The 18,244-nt window shown below is 45.0% G+C and overlaps 1 protein-coding gene across 1 annotated transcript in view; it reads right to left on the bottom strand.

Moving 5' to 3' along the window:
* Nucleotides 1-8,519: 8,519 nt before the first annotated feature.
* Nucleotides 8,520-18,244, bottom strand: part of efcab11 (EF-hand calcium binding domain 11) — a 113,133-nt gene continuing 103,408 nt past the window's right edge. The window contains exon 6 of the mRNA XM_078234466.1: nt 8,520-8,865. Coding sequence (XP_078090592.1) covers nt 8,796-8,865 — 70 coding nt within the window. The 3' untranslated portion in view covers nt 8,520-8,795. The remainder of the gene's footprint in view (nt 8,866-18,244) is intronic.

An 18,244-nucleotide genomic window follows, 5' to 3' on the forward strand; every position in this document is an offset into this window, starting at 1 on the left:
GAAATACCGTTCTGTAACCAACAGTCCTTATGTGGCTCAGTGTCAAATTCTCCTAGAAAAAGCTCGGTACAACATCGTGGGCCGAAGGGCCTGTTCTGTGCTGTACTGTTCTATGTTCTATGTTCTATAATCCTTACAGTGCAAAAGGAGGCCATTCGGCCCATCGAGTCTGCACCAACCACAATCCCATCCAGGCCCTATGCATAACCCAACGCATTTACCCTAGCTAGTCCCCCTGACACTAAGGGGCAATTTAACATGGTCAATCTACCTAACCCACATATTTTTGGATTATGGAAGGAAGCCGGAGCACCCAGAGGAAACAGACACAGGGAGAATGTGCAAACTCTGCACAGACAGTGACCCAAGCTGGGAATCGAACATGGGTCTCTGGCGCTGTCAGATAGCAGTGCTTCCATAAAATGAATGGATTTTGAAGCTTTTCTGTTGTCCAATGTGTAAACACACTTCCCAGCACACTGACCAATCCAGAGCAGCAAAGCCTCTCACCCAACCACTGATCTGTGTCAAGTTAGCTGATGCGCTCCAATTGGTCTGAGTGCTTCTGGGTCAGGGAGGTGTGATAGTAACCCGAGGATTCTGCTCCTTACCCCACTGTCAGTCAGTCTCAAATAGGAAGGTGCATAATCGTGAGCATTGGGCCTGGACAGGATCAGCATCAAGATCATTTATCATACACTCTGCAGTTGAATATTAACAACTTAGATCTTTATCACTTCATACAAATGTTATTAAACAGGAATTAAACCCAGGAATATCTTAGTCAAACTGAACATTGGTGGTCACGCAAAATAGACCTGAACTTCCCCCGTTGCTTACTGAGGGGCAGCACGGTGGCACAGTGGTTAGCACAGCTGCCTCACAGCTCCAGGAACCCAGGTTCAATTCCCGGTCTGTGTGGAGTTTGCACGTTCTCCCTGTGTCTGCGTGGGTTTCCTCCGGGTGCTCCGGTTTCCTCCCGCAGTCAGAAAGATGTGCTGGTTAGGGTGCATTGGCCGTGCTAAATCCTCCCTCAGTGTACCCAAACAGGCGCCAGAGTGTGGCGACTAGGAGATCTTCACAGTAACTTCATTGATTTGATTTATTATTGTCACATGTATTAATATATAGTGAAAAGTATTGTTTCCTGCGCGCTATACAGACAAAGCATACCTTTCATAGAGAAGGAAACGAGAGAGTGCAGAATGTAGTGTTACAGTCATAGCTAGGGTGTAGAGAAAGATCAACTTAATGCAAGATAAGTCCATTCAAAAGTCTGACAGCAGCAGGGAAGAAGCTGTTTTTGAGACGGTTGGTACGTGAGCTCAGACTTTTGTATCTTTTTCATTGCAGTGTTAATGTAAGCCTACTTGTGATACTAGTAAATAAATAAACTTGTGGATCTCAAGAGTTTAGGATGTTGTTCAGACAGGATCTGGAAGTCAAATCGCTAAGTGATTTTTAATTATGATGCCAAATCTTCCAACTTCCACATCTTCCAGTCGATCAAAATGACAGTTGATTTTTTTTAAAAAGTTGCAGTTCTGAAAAAACTGCATTGTCCGTTTGTCGTTCTGTAACTGTTCCAAGTTGCTGAGAGCCACTTTGTGGCCAGTGACTGAAGCACAACCATCTTGTCCGCAGGCTCCTCATTATCCCACCAATTCCAAATCCAAATAATAGCAATTAGGGCCTTGAAGCACAGTGTGTTGCTGTCACAGGCAGTCAATAAAACCTTAATGTTTGGACACATCAAAACACCCAGTCAATGTGCAAGTCAATTCTGCTTTAGTTACCCTTCCTGTTTTATCCTTCTTTTCTTCCTCCCCCATGTCTCTGTATCCCTGAGTAACCTAAAGCATCGGTCAATAAACTGCCTCACAATTTCCAGGAACAATGACTGGCATTTATATACACCGCCTTTAACATCATAAAACATCCCAAGGCTCTCCACAGGAGTGTTCTCATACAAAATTTGACACCAAGCCACAGAGGAGAATTGGGACGGATGATCAGATCATAGAATCCCTACAGTACAGAAGGAGGCCATTCGGCCCTTTGAGTCTGTACCGACCACAATCCCACAAAGGCCCTATTCCTGTAATCCCACACATTTGCCTTGCTAATCCCCCCTGACACTCAGGGTCAATTTAACATGGCCAATGCACCTAACCAGCACATCTTTCAGACTGTGGGAGGAAACCGGACCGCCCGCAGACACGGGGAGAAAGTGCAAACTCCACACAGACGGTGACCCGAAGTTGGAATTGAACCCAGGTCCCTGACGCTGAGAGGCAGCAGCACTAACCACTGTGCCACCATGCTGCCCAAAGAGGTATGATGGAGTTTTTTAAAGGCTGAAAGCAAGATTGAAAGACAGAGAGGTTTAGGAAGAGAATTCCAGAGCTTAGGGTCTTTTAGGAAGGGAGGTCCAGGAAGTTGACTTAGAGCCAGTGAAGGAATGGTGATATAGTTCCCAGCCAGGATGATGTGTGACTTGGAAGGTGCCTTTCAGGTGGTGCTTTTCCCATGCACTTGCTGCCCTCATTCTTTTGGCTGGTACAGATTGCGGGTTTGGAAGGTGCTGATGAAGTGAGTTTTGACAGTGTTGCTGCAGTGCATTTTGTATATGGTAGACCCTGCTGCCACTATGCACCATGTGTCCCGAAAAGGTTGATGCACTGAGTTGATTGTAAATTGCTTAGGGACACAGTGAGGTTGTGAAAGACGCTTATAAATGCAAGAATCATAGAATCATTACAGCATAGAAGAGGCCATTCGGCCCATCGAATCTGCACCGATTCTCTGACAGAGTACCCAGGCCCTCCACCCCGCTCTGTCCCCATTAACCCCGCACATTTCCCATGGCTAATCCACCGAACCTATACATCTTTGGACCATCTTGCACAGTAAAAATCCTTCTCTTTTAAACCGTGGAATCTTGTGGCTTCAATCTTTTAGTCATGAACTGGATTTCAAATGTATTTTCTGCTTTAAAAGGTTCCTCGCCTCTACAGAGATCACAATACGCTCTTCACACAATTCTTCACGGGAGGTGACAGTGAAAGTGTGTTGACTCTCATTCTCTGATCATTCGCCTGATGATTAATGCGACATATTTATTGACAGTAGAGTTAATAAATACAAATATGGTATAATCATCGGCATTACTGCCTGACAGCTGCTGTCTCTCCTCCTCATCTCCCCAAAGACAGAACCCAGGTAACAGCGAAATGAGGGTTTGAGAGGAATTTAGCACAGTTCAATTAAAGTTGCACAAGCTTATTAACCTCTGAGAGCTCAGGCTGAGGATGACCTGAATCCATGTAATGTTGCTCCACACTGCTGGCTCCAAGGTTCAAGAATTATCCCCACCCCCCAACCATCCTGGAACCATTTCCGAGATACACATGAATCTTTCAGGCCCATTCCTACTGCACAGGGTCATGGTAGGAAATTATTTTAATTAAGTTATCTGCGGATCTGGGTAGATTTTAATATAGGCAGATGCATCGATTATTTTATTAAGCATTGGAGCCCGTAATGAAATGCAACACATGTACTTAGATTAGACGACAGCTGTCACACTGAATTTCAGAAATAATGAAGTCAAAGTAATTTACATTGATTCATTTAACGCACTCAGTTTTCTCAGTGTGTTCGTGGTCTGGCATTTTCTCTGGAATCCTACCTGCGACAGCACCACTGTGGATGTTAAAATATCGTTCAATTACTAATTAAGCAAATCTAAAATTTTCTCTGTTAAGTGGGAGAGTCAATTGAATATCACTGTCAGTAAATTCCAGGTACAATTTCAAGTAACCCCCTCCCAGTACAAATCACCATCTCTCCGGAGTATCGTTTCAATGATACGATAATTAATACCAGGATTTATATACTTCTAAGTCTATAATGCATAATATTAACATCGGTATGCATTGAAGATTAGCTTTAAGCTGCACTCGTACCCCTTTGTGAGCATCTATAGCAGTTCTTTGGGTGTTTAGCTTGAATGAACTGTCACAGAGATAAAGATTAGACTGTTCTCAACAAGTTTCATCTTTAACACATATTTGATAAACGACTATTTGGATTTGCATGTTGACATTAACATCGTAAATTGTCCCAAGGTGCTCCTTCACAGGGCCCAAATTTGACGCCCAGCCACAGAAGGAGATGTGAGGAGCAGTGGCCAAAGGTTTGGTTGAGGAGGCAGGTATTAAAGGAGAGAGAAGTGGAGGGGTTTAGCGAGGGGAATTCCAGAGCTTAGGGCTCAGACAGCTGGAGGCACAGCCACGCATGTTGGAGCCATTGAAATTAGGGATGCTCAAGTGGCCGGAATTGGAGATCTCCGAGTGTTGAATTGATAATAAGGCACTGCTGTCACACAGCGTCTCAGGGCACAGTGGAATGCTCAGAATCCGTTACAAACACTGAGCTTGACAGGCCTGTCAACTCACTGTCCTTTAAAGCAGCATTCATTCACTGCAACTAAAATACTTCCATGCAAACAAAATAAATAACACTTTGGCAGTGAGATTATTGAATTCACAACATATGAATAGGCCATTCGGCCCAGCTGATCTATGTCAGCATTTATGCTCCACACAAACTTCCTTAGACCACCTTCAATTATCCTATTAGCATATTCTTCTCACCCTTTCATGCTTATTTGTTTACCTAGCTTCCCCTTAAATGCATCCATATTAGTCACCTCAAACTCCATGCGGTAGTGAATCTGTAATGACTTCAATCAGGCCATTGAGGTTGGCCTATTGGAGTATGAACTCCCTGATTAAGGATTCAATTGATGGGCCAATCAGGGAGTCTTTGCCTTGCACTTAACTGGGAGTGTCAGTTCCTCTGACACCCCTGGAGGAAGGCTGCTGACTGATAGCACTCTGTGTACTGCTGTTAGAGTTTGTAAATAAAGGGATTTTGGTAAAGGGACTTCTGCCTCCACAGACTTATTACAGAATCTAATCACTTTCTGAGTAAGAAGTTTCTCCTGAATTCCTTATTGAATTTATTAGCAACCATCTTATACTTATGGTCCTAGCTCTGGCTCCCCCACAAAAGAAAACATCCTCGCAAATTTGATAAGCTGCCACGTCAAAGGTTATTGTGGAAAATAAGAATTCATGGTGTAGGGGGTAACACGGATAAAGATTGTCGAGCTAACAGGAAACAGGCAACCATAAATGGGTCTTTTCCTGGTTAATGGGGTGTAACAGGTGGTGTGCCACAGGGATCAGTGCTGGGCCCTCAACTTTTTTCAATTGATATAAAAGACTTGGATGGTCACTAAATAGGCTGATGATGCAAAGATAGGTAGGAAAGTATGTTACGAAGAGAACATAAGGAGGATAGTTTAAATGAGCAGACAAGGATCTGGCAAATGGAGTATAATGTGGGCAAATGTGAAATTGTCCATTCTGGCAGGAAAAATAAAATGAAGCATATTATCTAAATGGTGAGAGATTGTAGAGCTCTGAGATTTAGAGGGATCTGGGTGTCACAGTGCATGCATCACAAAAGATTGGTATGCAGGTACAGCAAATAATTAGGAAAGCTAATCGAATGTTCTCATTTATGGTGAGTGGAATTGAGTACAAAAGTGGGAAGGTTATGCTTCAGTTGTACAGGATATTGGTGAGACCACATCTAGAGTATTGTGTCCAGTATGGGTCTCCTTATTTGAGGAAGAATGTAAATGTGTTAGAAACAGTTCAGAGAAGGTTTACTGAACTAGGGAATGGGCAGGTTGCTTTATTAGGAAAGGGTGGACAGGCTAGGCTTGTATTTGCTGGAGTTTAGAAGAGTAAGAGGTGACTAGATTGCAACATGCAAGATCCTGAGCGATCTTGAGAGGGTGAATGTGAGGTGAGGTGAATGTGAGGTGAGGGTGTTTCCTCCTGTGGGAGAATCTAGAACTAGGGGTCACTGTTTAAAAATAAGGGGTCGACTATTTCAGACAGAGATGAGGAGAAATGTTAAGGTCATGACAGGGTTGCAAGCCTTTGGAACTCCCCTCCTCAAAAAACAATGGAAGCAGAGTCTTTGAATGTCTTCAAGGCAGAGCAAGATTGATTTTTGATAAGCAAGGGGGGTACATGATACTGGGGATAGGCAGGAGGTTACTGTCTGACCAGCCATGATCTTGAATGGTTAAACAGGCATAAAGGGCCGAGTAGCCAACTCCTAATTTGTACATTCATATGTCTGTCTGATCAAACTCGTCATCACTTTGGAGACCTTGAGCAGTCACTCCTTAGCTCCTGGTTTTTATTTTAGAGAAAAGTACCCCAGCATGTTTAGCCTTTCCTGCCTCTCAGTTTGAATATCATTCTCACATAGTACTGAAAAGAGACAAATGTTGCCAAAGCGTTTTGTCTTGCATTCATCAGGACAAACGCAAGAACGCCAAATTTCAAACACTTACAACAATTTACACTACATGAGAAAAGGATGCTGATTGGTTGGCAAGTTGACTCTGATTGATCGAGGTGTTGCCATGGAGATAGCAATGGGAAACTATAGGTTTCACCTGAAGAAGGGGCTTGGAGCTCCGAAAGCTTGTGTGGCTTTTGCTACCAAATAAACCTGTTGGACTATAACCTGGTGTTGTTAAACTTCTTACTGTGTTTACCCCAGTCCAACGCCGGCATCTCCACATCAAAACTATAGGTGCCCAAGCTCCCAGATAATTTTTAAAAACTGCAAGGTTTGAATATGTTGCTTTTATTTACAGAGAACAAGTCCTGCATGTGAATGTATGTCACCTTGAACAAGCGTAAAGCAGTCAAGTTATCAGCTGGACTGGTTAACTTCAATAGGTTGTTAGTGTAGCTATTGGCACACTCAGGATTGTCCAGCCAGTGCTGCATTATCGCGGAATCACTTTTAGCAGTAGATGTTTTGTTTTGGATTTTGCAAGCGGCGGCTGGTTGACCACCATCAGTATTTTGTCAATTACAAACAACAGATCATTCATTACAGTTGTGAGGTGTGGCCTAAGCACCTATCATTGCACCAGCACCGGCAGTCATACATGCCAAGGTGGGCAGAATGTCTTCTTGGACCCACAGCAGCATCCTGTTAGTGGAAAATACCACTCATGAAGTCACTGCATAGTAGCAGCATTATACAGCTTGCTTAACTTGTTCAAATTTTTGGGATATTCTGCCTTACCAGAATAATTTGAGGTAAACCAGGCACTTTTCAGGTCAGAAAGTGGTGGCCTTTAGCCCACTTGCAAATTTGCACAATGCACAGCAGTGATGTGATCAGGATCGTCATCATTCTGCAGGACAGCTTTGATGCGCTCCATTTCTGTGTAAAGCTTCATAGAATCCCTACAGTGCAGAAGGAGGCCATTTGGCCCATCAAGTCTCTGCACCGACCACAATCCCATCCAGGCCCTACTCCTGTAACCCCACCCATTTACCCTGCTAACCCCGCCCCCCGCCCCCCCCCCCCCCCCCCCCCCCCCCCCCCGACACTAGGGTCAATCTAGCATGTCCAAACAACCTAACCCGCACATCTTTGGACTGTGGGAGGAAACCAAAGCACCCGGAGGAAACCCATGCAGACACGGGGAGGATGTGCAGGCTCCACACAGGTCCGAACCCAGGTCCCTGGCAATGTGAGGCAGCAGTGCTAACCACTGTGCCACCGCGCCGCTCACGGTGAGCAAAGTGAAGGTGAGCAAATAGTGCCCTTTTTACAAGATTCCTGATTGGCACTCCTGTAAATTGGCCATTGTTACATTTGTCCTGTTGAGTGTGAGATGAAAAGCTCCAGCAAAATGTCCCTCTTTTCAACAGTATTCAAGTTCTGCACTACCAAGCAACCATCATCCTTGTAAATCCTGCTGGCACTTTCACAAGCACCTGTCAGATATGTATATTTTACACATCAATTTAAAATAAGAATCTATGATTGAAATATAGAATCAGAGAATGCCTACATGCAGAAGAAGCCATTCGGCCCATTGTGTTTGCACCGGCTCTCTGACAGAGCATCATACCCAGGCCCTCATCGCTGCCCTGTCCCTGCATCGGGATAAAGCATGGCTTGTTCATCTGCTCTGCTGGACATTATAGACCCCAATGCACCACGATAGATCCCATAGCACGGTTCAAATGTATATACTTCGAATGTTGGAATTTTCCAGAAAATCAGCACCATCGCGTCACAACATCTAATCTTGCCTGCAACATTTAAGTCACGTCATCACCTCAAATGTGGCTTCGCCACAGTCTGGGATTCGGATCAGGAAAAAGACGAATGTCACTTGTGCAGTGAGCTACTGGGCTCAGAATGGTGTGGAGGTTTACAGAGAGACCAGGCGGGAGAGGAGTTGGGGTTTGGGGCAGTGTAATGAAGCCTGGATTGGAGAGGTTGTTAAGGGGAGGGAAGGGGGGGGGGAGGTTGTAATGGCTTCATGATACAGTAGATGGAATGAAAGAAAAACCATTCACTTTGCATCCGCCACAAAGACTATGGGATATGACATGGAATATATAAAGTTACATGTTTATTATATTCAATGCAACAAAACTATGATTTCCGAGAGGTGCACAACTTGTGAGTGTCGTTCCCTCCTGAAAGTACCATTTGCAGAAACAACCATTCCTCCAGTCAGATGTATAATATGAAATATATAAAGCACAGTTAGATGATACATCTGGTTGAGCAATGGCTTCCCTCCCAGGATCACTTGCCATCTATGATGGAGCAGTTGGGTTGCACGTGCTATAACGTTTCTCCTCTCTCCAAACTTTGTTCGCTTCTTACTCATGGTTCATGACGATCTCAAAGTCTTTGAAGCTGACATGGCCATCCAAATCCCGATCCACTTCCCTGCAACAAAACAGGAGAAGCTTTAAAACAAAGATGCAGAGAAAGAAAGAAGATAGATTTCGTATCGTGTCTTTCACAACCTCAGGAGTCCCAGTAGTAGCTCTTTCCCCTTAGTCAGATGGTTCTGAGTTCAAGTTTTACTCCAGTAATTTGAGAATAAAGCTAAGGCAGAAACTCCAGTGTTCCCACTCTTGGGAAATTCTGCGTTCCACCAACTCTGGCCTCTTAGCCATCTTCTACCTCAATCATTTAGGCCCTAAACTTTGACATTCCCTCCTTAATTCTCTCCATCCCTACATTTCTCTCTCCTCCCTTAAAATGCTCCTCAAAACTCACCTCATGGACCAAGCCTTTGTCCTAATATCGCCTTCTTTGGCTTGGTGTTAATTTTTGCCTGAAAAGCCTCCTGTGGAGTGCCTTTGGTCGTTTCACTGCAATAAAGGCGCTATGTGGCTGCCAGGTGTTGTTGTTGTAATTGGTTATTCATCTTAATCAGTCTTTGTGGGATCTTGTTGGTTGCAAAATGGCTTCCGCATTTGCCTATTTGCACCCACTGTCATGCAAGCACTTTGTGACTACTGAGATGTTTAATAAGTTAGGTCTTAAATGTAATTTGTTCGTTATTGAATATGTGTATGAAACATGGAAACAGAGAAACTAGGAACAGGAGTAGGCCATTCAGCCCTGCAAGCCTGCTCCGCCATTCAATATGATCATGGCTGAACAACAGGGAGAGGTAGGATTGGTTTGGCAAAATAGCAGAAGACAACACAAAGATGATAACTGGAGGAAAATGCCAGCCATGAAATTAGTGCCCAGTGGATGTCCGGATCAATAGACATCCTGTGAATAAAAACAGAAAATGCTGGAAAATCTCAGCAGGTCTGACAGCATCTGTGGGGAGAGAATAGAGCCAATGTTTCAAGTCTAGATGATCCTTTGTCAGAACACAATACTCAAAGATCCAAACTTGAAACATTGGCTCTATTCTCTCTCCACAGATGCTGTCAGATCTGTTGAGATTTTCCAGCATTTTCTGTTTTTGTTTCAGGTCCAAAGATGTGCGGGTTAGGTGGATTGGCCACGCTAAACTGACCCTAGTGTCAGGGGATTAGCAGGGTAAATATGTGGGGTTGTGGGAATGGGGTCTGGGTGGGATTGTGGTGGGTGCAGACTCGATGGGCTGATTGGCTTCCTTCTGCACTGATTAATGATTGTTGTGATTATCTATGATTCCAGCATCCGCAGTAATTTGCTTTCATCCTGAGAATATACAGCTTATGGTAAACACAATATAAAAGCCAAAAAGTTACAATGCTAATTGAGACGGCAGATTAGACACAGTTCAGACAAAGCTTTTATTAGCCAGACCCTCAGGTCCAAGAACTAATGAGTAAGAATTTGAGTTCATCCAAACTTTTGCTGCCTGTATCCTCATTCGGACTACGTCCTGTTCACCTATCACCCCTGTGCTTGCTGACCTACACTGGCCCCCGCTTCAGTAAAGCTTCAATTTTAAAATTCTTACCCTTAGTTTTAAATACTCCATTGTCTCGCCCCTCTCTCTCTCTCTGCAATCTCCTTCAGCCCGACAACCCTCCCAGATCTCTGCACTTATCCAGTCCGACTTCTTGAACTTCCAGATTTTAATCACTCCATGACTGGCAATGAGGTCTTGTGGCGCAGTGGGTTAGTGTCCCTGTCTCTGAGCCAGAGGCTCCAGGTTCAAGTCTCACCCTGGGACGTGATGGCCAAGGAAAGGTGTGTTCGCAACGTGGCCAAAGAGGTTGAGTGCCAACCTGCAAAATCCTTCCAACACACCAATGGCTGTCAGTAAGAGAGGGAGAGACACCTGCTCAGCCATGCTTGATGTGGAGTGGTGCCTGTCAAGCTGTGAGTCTCTAGTGACCTGTTCCTGGAAAAATCTCACCATGGGAACGAACGAAAGTTTGGCTTTTGCACCATTAGGTGAGGGAAGAGAAGGAACTACAACCATCGGCGGCTGTGCTTTCAGCTGCAGAGGCACGAAGTTGTGGAATTTCTTCCCAAAACCTCTGTGCCACTTCCTTTACGTTGCTTACGTCTTTACGTTGCTCCTTAAAACCAAACTCTTTCACCAAAGTTTTTGTTTGCCAACCTTAATATCTCTGCATGTGCCTTGTTGTCAAAGTTTGTCTGATGATACACCAGTGGTGCGTTTCGGACATTCTACTATGGTAAAGGCGTTGTAAAAATGCAAGATTTTGCTATTCACTGATTTCTATTAGGCTGTTGTTAATTCATTGACAACTGGAGCTTTTTTTAAATATCTAAAGTGATTGGGGAGGTAGTGGTGTAAAGATTGTCATTGGACTAGAAATCCAGAGATCCAGAGTAATGCTCTGGGGACCTGGGTTCAAATCCCACCACAGCAAATGTTGAAACTTGAATTCAATAGAAGTCTGGAATTAACAGTCTATTGATGACCATGAAGCCATTGTCAATTGTCGTAAAAACCCATCTATTTCACCAATATCTTTGAGGGAAAGAAATCTGCCATCCTTACCCGGTCTGGCCTAAATGTGATTCCTGATCCACAGCAATGTGGGTGAGTCTTAAATGCCCTCTGAAATGGCATAGCAAACCACTCTGTTCAAGACTAAGATAAAGCTAAAATACTGTGGATGCTGGAATCTGAGGCAAAAACAGAAAGTGTTGGAGAATCTCGGCAGGTCTGGCAGCATCTGTGGAGAGAGAGTGGAGCCAATGTTTCAAGTCTGGATGACCCTTCGTCAACTTCATACACAGTGGGATCCTGCTATGTAAAAACTGCATATGCAGATAACACGGGCTTGCGATGCCCACATGCCCAGAACAAATAATTTTTTTAAAGTTACAGTGCTTATTTGCAATTTTTGTGCAGACTCTGCCACTTTTCGCCGAGCTAGTCAGCTGTCGCTCTGCAGGATGTGGCTTGTCACTCTGTGTTGCCTTGGGCCTTTCGAGTCGGGGACTGACAGATGTGCGTAATTGTGGTGAACCAACGATGGTTCACCACTGGGGTTTGTTACTATGTTACTGTTGGGCTAGGGTGTTGTTACTGTGGGGGTTGTACTATGTTGTTGGGTTAGGGTGTTTACCTGTTATAAGAGTTATCATGGCACATTCCAGTGGGGTCCCGCCTCCGGTGGCGAGGTATAAGACCCCCTGCTCCGGCAGGACCCCTTCAGTCTGAACTGGTGTATTCGTGTTAGTAGTTCCATTGTTACTCTATTAAAGCCTTCAATACCGAAGCCTTGGTTCCATGTGCTTATTGACGCGCATCAGTAATATTTGGTAGCAACAGGGAGTAAAATTAAGACAATGTTTGGAAGGCAGTGAGTTGAGAATCTGTTCTCCTTGTTCTATGCTAATGACTTCTACTTGGGTAGATTTCTGGCCTGGATTTAATCACACTCACAGACAGATATAAAGTACGCAGCAAGCATGAAAGTCAACATGCCGTATTCTTTCATAAAGCTAAGCTTATATTGATAATCGACACTCAAAGTAAGGTTAGCACAATAGATGGTTCCATCTGAGTGATCTCTGCTTGTTATTATAGAGCTGGCAACACTTCAGAAATACCGCAAACAGCAGATCCCTCACAAATTCTAATTGCTCTTTTCCAAGCACAGAGGAAATCTATTCCTGGAAGCAGAAGGCTAATTTTCATAACCTCACCAATGAATTCAACTCAACTGGGGGCAACTAGAAGCTTCAAATTGGGAGCCATGGTGGCTCATTTATAAATGTGTCATGTGGTGTCAGAGAGAGGGGGGAGAAAGTTGGATGTTTTTTATGACCCCAGGATAGCCTGAAGTGCTTTATATTCAATGAAGTGCATTTTATTGAAGAGCACTTCCACTGGGCTGACACTCCCAGCGCAGTACCGAGAGTGCTCTGCACTGCCGGAGATGTCTTCTTTCTGGTGAAAGGTTAGGCTGAGGCCCCATCTGTCCGATCAGGTGAACACAAAAGATTCCATACCATCATATCAAAGAGTTCTCCTAAGTACTTTGGTCAATATTTATCCCTCAATCGCCATCACAAAACAGGAGATCATCTGGTGATCATCGTCGCAGTACGGCACGGTGGCACAGTGGTTAGCACTGCTGCCTCACAGCGCCAGGGACCCGGGTTCGATTCCCAGCTTGGATCACTGTCTGTGTGGAGTCTGCACGTTCTCCCCGTGTCTGCGTGGGTTTTCTCCGGATGCTCCAGTTTCCTCCCACAGTCCAAAGATGTGCAGGTTAGGTGGATTGGCCGTGCTAAATTGCCCCTTAGTGTCAGGGGAACTAGCCAGGGTAAATACATGGGGTTATGGGGATAGGGCCTGTGGATTGTGGTTGGTGCAGACTCGATGGGCCCAATGGCCTCCTTCTGCACTGTAGGGATTCTATGATTCTATGTTAGTGAGGGCTTGCTGTACGCTACCTGCCTGATGTATTTCCCCACATTAGAACAGTGTCAACATTTCAGGAACCGGCTGAAGGCGCTATGGGACATCCTGAGGTTATGAAAGGTGCTGGAGGAACACACTTTAATCGTGGGTATGGATTGGAGAGCAGGGAAGGCGGAGGGAAGGAAAATGACACGAGCAACATAAAGAGTGTAAGGCAAGTACAAATCAGGCATTACGCAGTGGGATCCTGTCATGTAAAAAACTGCATATGTAGATAACACGGGCTTGTATTCAACGAGGTTGATTATACCACTACTCAGGGATAAATTAGGAGTTAATAAAAGAACTTTCTTGTGGCGCACACCTATTAAATTCCCATATCAGTGAATGTCTTTTTGTGTGTTTGGGGACTGACTGGCAGAACACTGAGCCAAAACAATCTGATCCTAATTGGTATTTAATGGACCTTTCCTTCATCAAGCAGGCTCCCAGACAGCAAAATTGCTATTCTGGTGATTTCAAAGCAAATCTGCAGGATAATTTTGCAGTTCCTCTCCCGCTATAGAACTGCGACATTTATTAATAGAAGCAGCAGAATCCTTTGCCTCGAATCAGTGAGTTTAGAGCGTTGGCAGTGGCTGAAGTGGGGGAGGGGATGGAATTTGGAGCACAGGTAATTAGCCAGTTATCTACCTTCCTCTTTCCCTTTAAGCCGGTTCTTTGACCAAACTTTTGGTCACCTGTCCTGATGTCTCCTTGGCTTGGTATCAAAATCTGTTCCGTGAAGCACCTTGGGATGTTAACAGTGCTATATAAATGCAAGTTGCTTTTTGTTATTCCTTATAATGTATTAATAGCACTGCATCTGCACACAGTTCCCATCACTTTTCTTTCTGAATTTCTTAGTCCAAATGTTTAATGTAAATTGGCAGGGCTTCTGTGGATTAATTTTTCACTTTACTGGCGTGGTGGGTGGGGTCACAGAGAAATTGGCAGGTGCAGGATGGGCAGTTAAAGAACTGTCACAACTGATCTGCTGCCCACCTTCCTGGTAAGAACAGGATATGGCGCTCGACTCATCGATCGACAGTTCCGACGCGCCACAGCGAAAAACCGCACCGACCTCCTCAGAAGACAAACACGGGACACGGTGGACAGAGCACCCTTCGTCGTTCAGTACTTCCCCGGAGCGGAGAAGCTACGGCATCTCCTCCGGAGCCTTCAACATGTCATTGATGAAGACGAACATCTCGCCAAGGCCATCCCCACACCCCCACTTCTTGCCATCAAACAACCGCACAACCTCAAACAGACCATTGTCCGCAGCAAACTACCCAGCCTTCAGGAGAACAATGGCCACGGCACCACACAACCCTGCCACAGCAACCTCTGCAAGACGTGCTGGATCATCGACACGGATGCCATCATCTCACGCGAGAACACCATCCACCAGGTACATGGTACATACTCTTGCAACTCAGCCAACGTTGTCTACCTGTTACGCTGTAGGAAAGGTTGTCCCGAGGCATGGTACATTGGGGAAACCATGCAGACGCTACGACAACGGATGAATGAACACTGCTCGACAATCACCAGGCAAGACTGTTCTCTCTCTTCCTGTTGGGGAGCACTTCAGCAGTCACGGGCATTCAGCCTCTGATCTCCGGGTAAACGTTCTCCAAGGCGGCCTTCACGACACACGACAGCGCAGAGTCGCTGAGCAGAGACTGATAGCCAGGTTCTGCACACGTGAGGACGGCCTCAACCGGGATATTGGGTTCATGTCACACTATCTGTAACCCCCACAACTTGCCTGGATGTGGAAAATCTCACTAGCTGTCCTGTCTGGAGACAATACACATCTCTTTAACCTGTGCTTAATGCTCCCTCCACTCACATTGTCTGTACCTATAAGACTTGATTAGCTGTAAAGACTCACATTCCAATCATTATTCATGTAAATTGAGTTTGTGTCTTTGTGCCCTGTTTGTGATCAGAACTCCCACCCACCTGACCAAGGAACAGCCTGTTCCGAAAGCTAGTGGCTTTTGCTACCAAATAAACCTGTCGGACGTTAACCTGGTGTTGTTAGACTTCTCACTGCACCTTCCTGGTCAGCAGTGCTGCGGGGTGTATCCTGAGTGAGAAAGATGTGTATGTAAAAGGGGCACATTATTGCTGCCCATCATTGGCTGGTAAAACTGAGCGACGCCGTGATAGCAGCACTTCATCAGCCTTTGGTACACGGAGGGATTGAGCAGCCCAGATGGCGCACTGGGTGGACTACGCCTGAAGCAGCCGGCAACACTGCACAAATCCCTGGGAAGGCGTTGGTCTCCTCGAGTGCTGTCTCCAGCAGTGCGAGAGATCCAAATTCTGAACCAGCAGTGTCTATTTTCTCAGCAAATAGAGTCTGTTTAAACAGCGCAGTGCCGAAAGCATTCTGCCCAGTCCGATTAACTATGAATCTACGAACCACGGAAAACAGAACTCACGAGTGAAACTACAACAACGTCTCCCAATAAAAGCAGAAAGCTTATTTCTCCAGAAATAAAATGCAGTAAGTAGAGGTTAGCTGATTGATGAGGGAGCCACCAATCGGAACCATTCTGGCCAGCATGAAGCCTCAAAAACATGGGCAGAGGCTTTTCTACTGGGATTCTAAAAATAAGCAAAGAATATACAGACTTTAAAATGGTGACTGAGTTACCTCCATTTCCAATGGGGCAATGGAGGTTATCCCCTTCCCTCCAGCTCTACTTCATCTGAAGATACTCAGGAACTTGACTCACAAGTGTTCAGCTAGTTATTTTGGGCCAAGAAGTGACAGTAATATTCGCACCACACGAGTTCCGGGCAATGACCATCTCCAACAAGAGAGAATCTAAGCATCTCCTCTTGACATTCAATGGCATTACCATTGTGAGTTCCCCACTATCAGCATCCTGAGGGTGACCATTGACTAGAAACTGAACTGGGCTAGCCATATAAATACTGTGGCTACCAGAGCAGGCTAGGAATTCTGCGGTGAGTAACTCACCCCATGACTCCCCAAAGGGCATCCACCTTCTACAGGGCATAAGTCAGGAATATGATGGAATACTCTCCACTTGCCTGAATGAACACAGCTCCAACAACACTCAAGAAGTTCGACACTGTCCAGGACAAAGCAGCCCACCTGATTAGCACCCCATACGCCATCTTCAACATTCACTTTCTCCACCACTGACGCACAGTGGCAGCAGTGTGTACCATCTACAAGATGCACTGCAGCAACTCACCAAGGCTCCTTTGACAGCACCTTCCAAACCCTTGACCTCTGCCACTTAGAAGGACAAGGGCAGCAGCACCACCTGAAAGTTCCCCTCCAAGTCATACACCACTCTGTCTTGGAAATGTATCGTGTTATTCCTTCACTGTCGCAGGGTCAAAAATCCTGGAACTCCCTCCCTAACAGCACTGTTGGTGTAACTACACAGGGACCGCAGCGGTTCATCACGACCATCTTTTCAAGGAGCAATTAGGGATGGGCAATAAATGCTGGCCTAGCCAGTGACGCCCACATCTTGCGAAGGAATAAAAAGAAAATCAATGAGAATCTTAGTTTGATGTTCAGATTCTCAAATTACACAAAGTGGAAATATTTTCTGGAACAAAGCACAGATGTTCCTTTAGTCTTTTTCTTAAATCGTGCTAAGGGTGGTGTGTCATGCATTATTTATGACATTTGTACGTATTTTTAGCGGAACTATGGAGTGCTTCATTAATAAACATCCTTTTTGGACCATGCAGCTGATAGCAGTGAGGGGGAATGCTCTCAGGTATGTCAAAGAAAGAAAGAGTGCAAAGTAGCAACAAGTGCATTCACACAGCAGCTTTAACAAAGTAAAGCACCCTGAGTCCCATTTCACAGGACCTTAATCAGAGAACATTTGCTACCTATCCGCATGAGAGATATTCGGATAGGCTAATGCACCTTTTGTGCAGAAACATCTACAGGCTAAGGAAAAATATCCCATCAGTGTAGGCGGCTGAGCAACACAATGCAGCCTGGGGAATTGGATATACTGTAAATGTTCAGGCTGAACAATCTAAATTCCGTTCACACTGCCACTGCTCTGAGCAAAAATGTCAAATCTAAGCTTTTGGGAGAAGGGACCTTCATGCAAAAGCCACGGTGTAAGTATTACAAGACACAAAAGATGATGGTGTGAATAAATGTCATCACGCTATTGAGAAGTCTAATCTATCCAGCAGGAAAATGTTGAATGAAGAAAAATTCAGAAACGTTCATAAGGACGCAAGGAATAAGAGCAGGAGTAGACCACTTGACCCATCGAGCCTGCTTCACCATTTAATCTGATCATGGCTGATCTTGGGCTTCAGGTCCATTTTCCCACCTGCTCCTCATATCCCGAAGAATCCAAAAAAATCTGGCTATCCCAGTCTTAAATGTATTAAACAATGCAGGATCCACAACCCTCTGGGGTAGAGAATTCCAAAGATTCACAACCCTTTGAATGAAGGAATTTTGCCTCATCTCAGTCCTAAGGTCGTGAATGTAGCCCAGTCCATCACGCAAACCAGACTCCCATCCATTGACTCTGTCGACACTTCACGCTGCCTCGGCAAAGCAGCCAGCACAATTAAGGGCCCCACGCACCCCGGACATTCTCTCTTCCACCTTCTTCCTTCAGGAAAAAGATACAAAAGCCTGAGGTCACGTACCAACCGACTCAAGAACAGCATCTTCCCTGCTGCCATTGGACTTTTGAATGGCCCTACCTCGCACTAAGTTGATCTTTCTCTACACCCTAGCTATGACTGTGACACTACATTCTGCACTCTCGTTTCCTTCTCTATGAACGGTATGCTTTGTCTGTATAGTGCGCAAGAAACAATACTTTTCACTGTATGTTAATACATGTGACAATAATAAATCAAATCAAATCAAAA

Source organism: Mustelus asterias, chromosome 18 (assembly GCF_964213995.1).
Source record: "Mustelus asterias chromosome 18, sMusAst1.hap1.1, whole genome shotgun sequence".
NCBI classification, from domain to species: domain Eukaryota; kingdom Metazoa; phylum Chordata; class Chondrichthyes; order Carcharhiniformes; family Triakidae; genus Mustelus; species Mustelus asterias.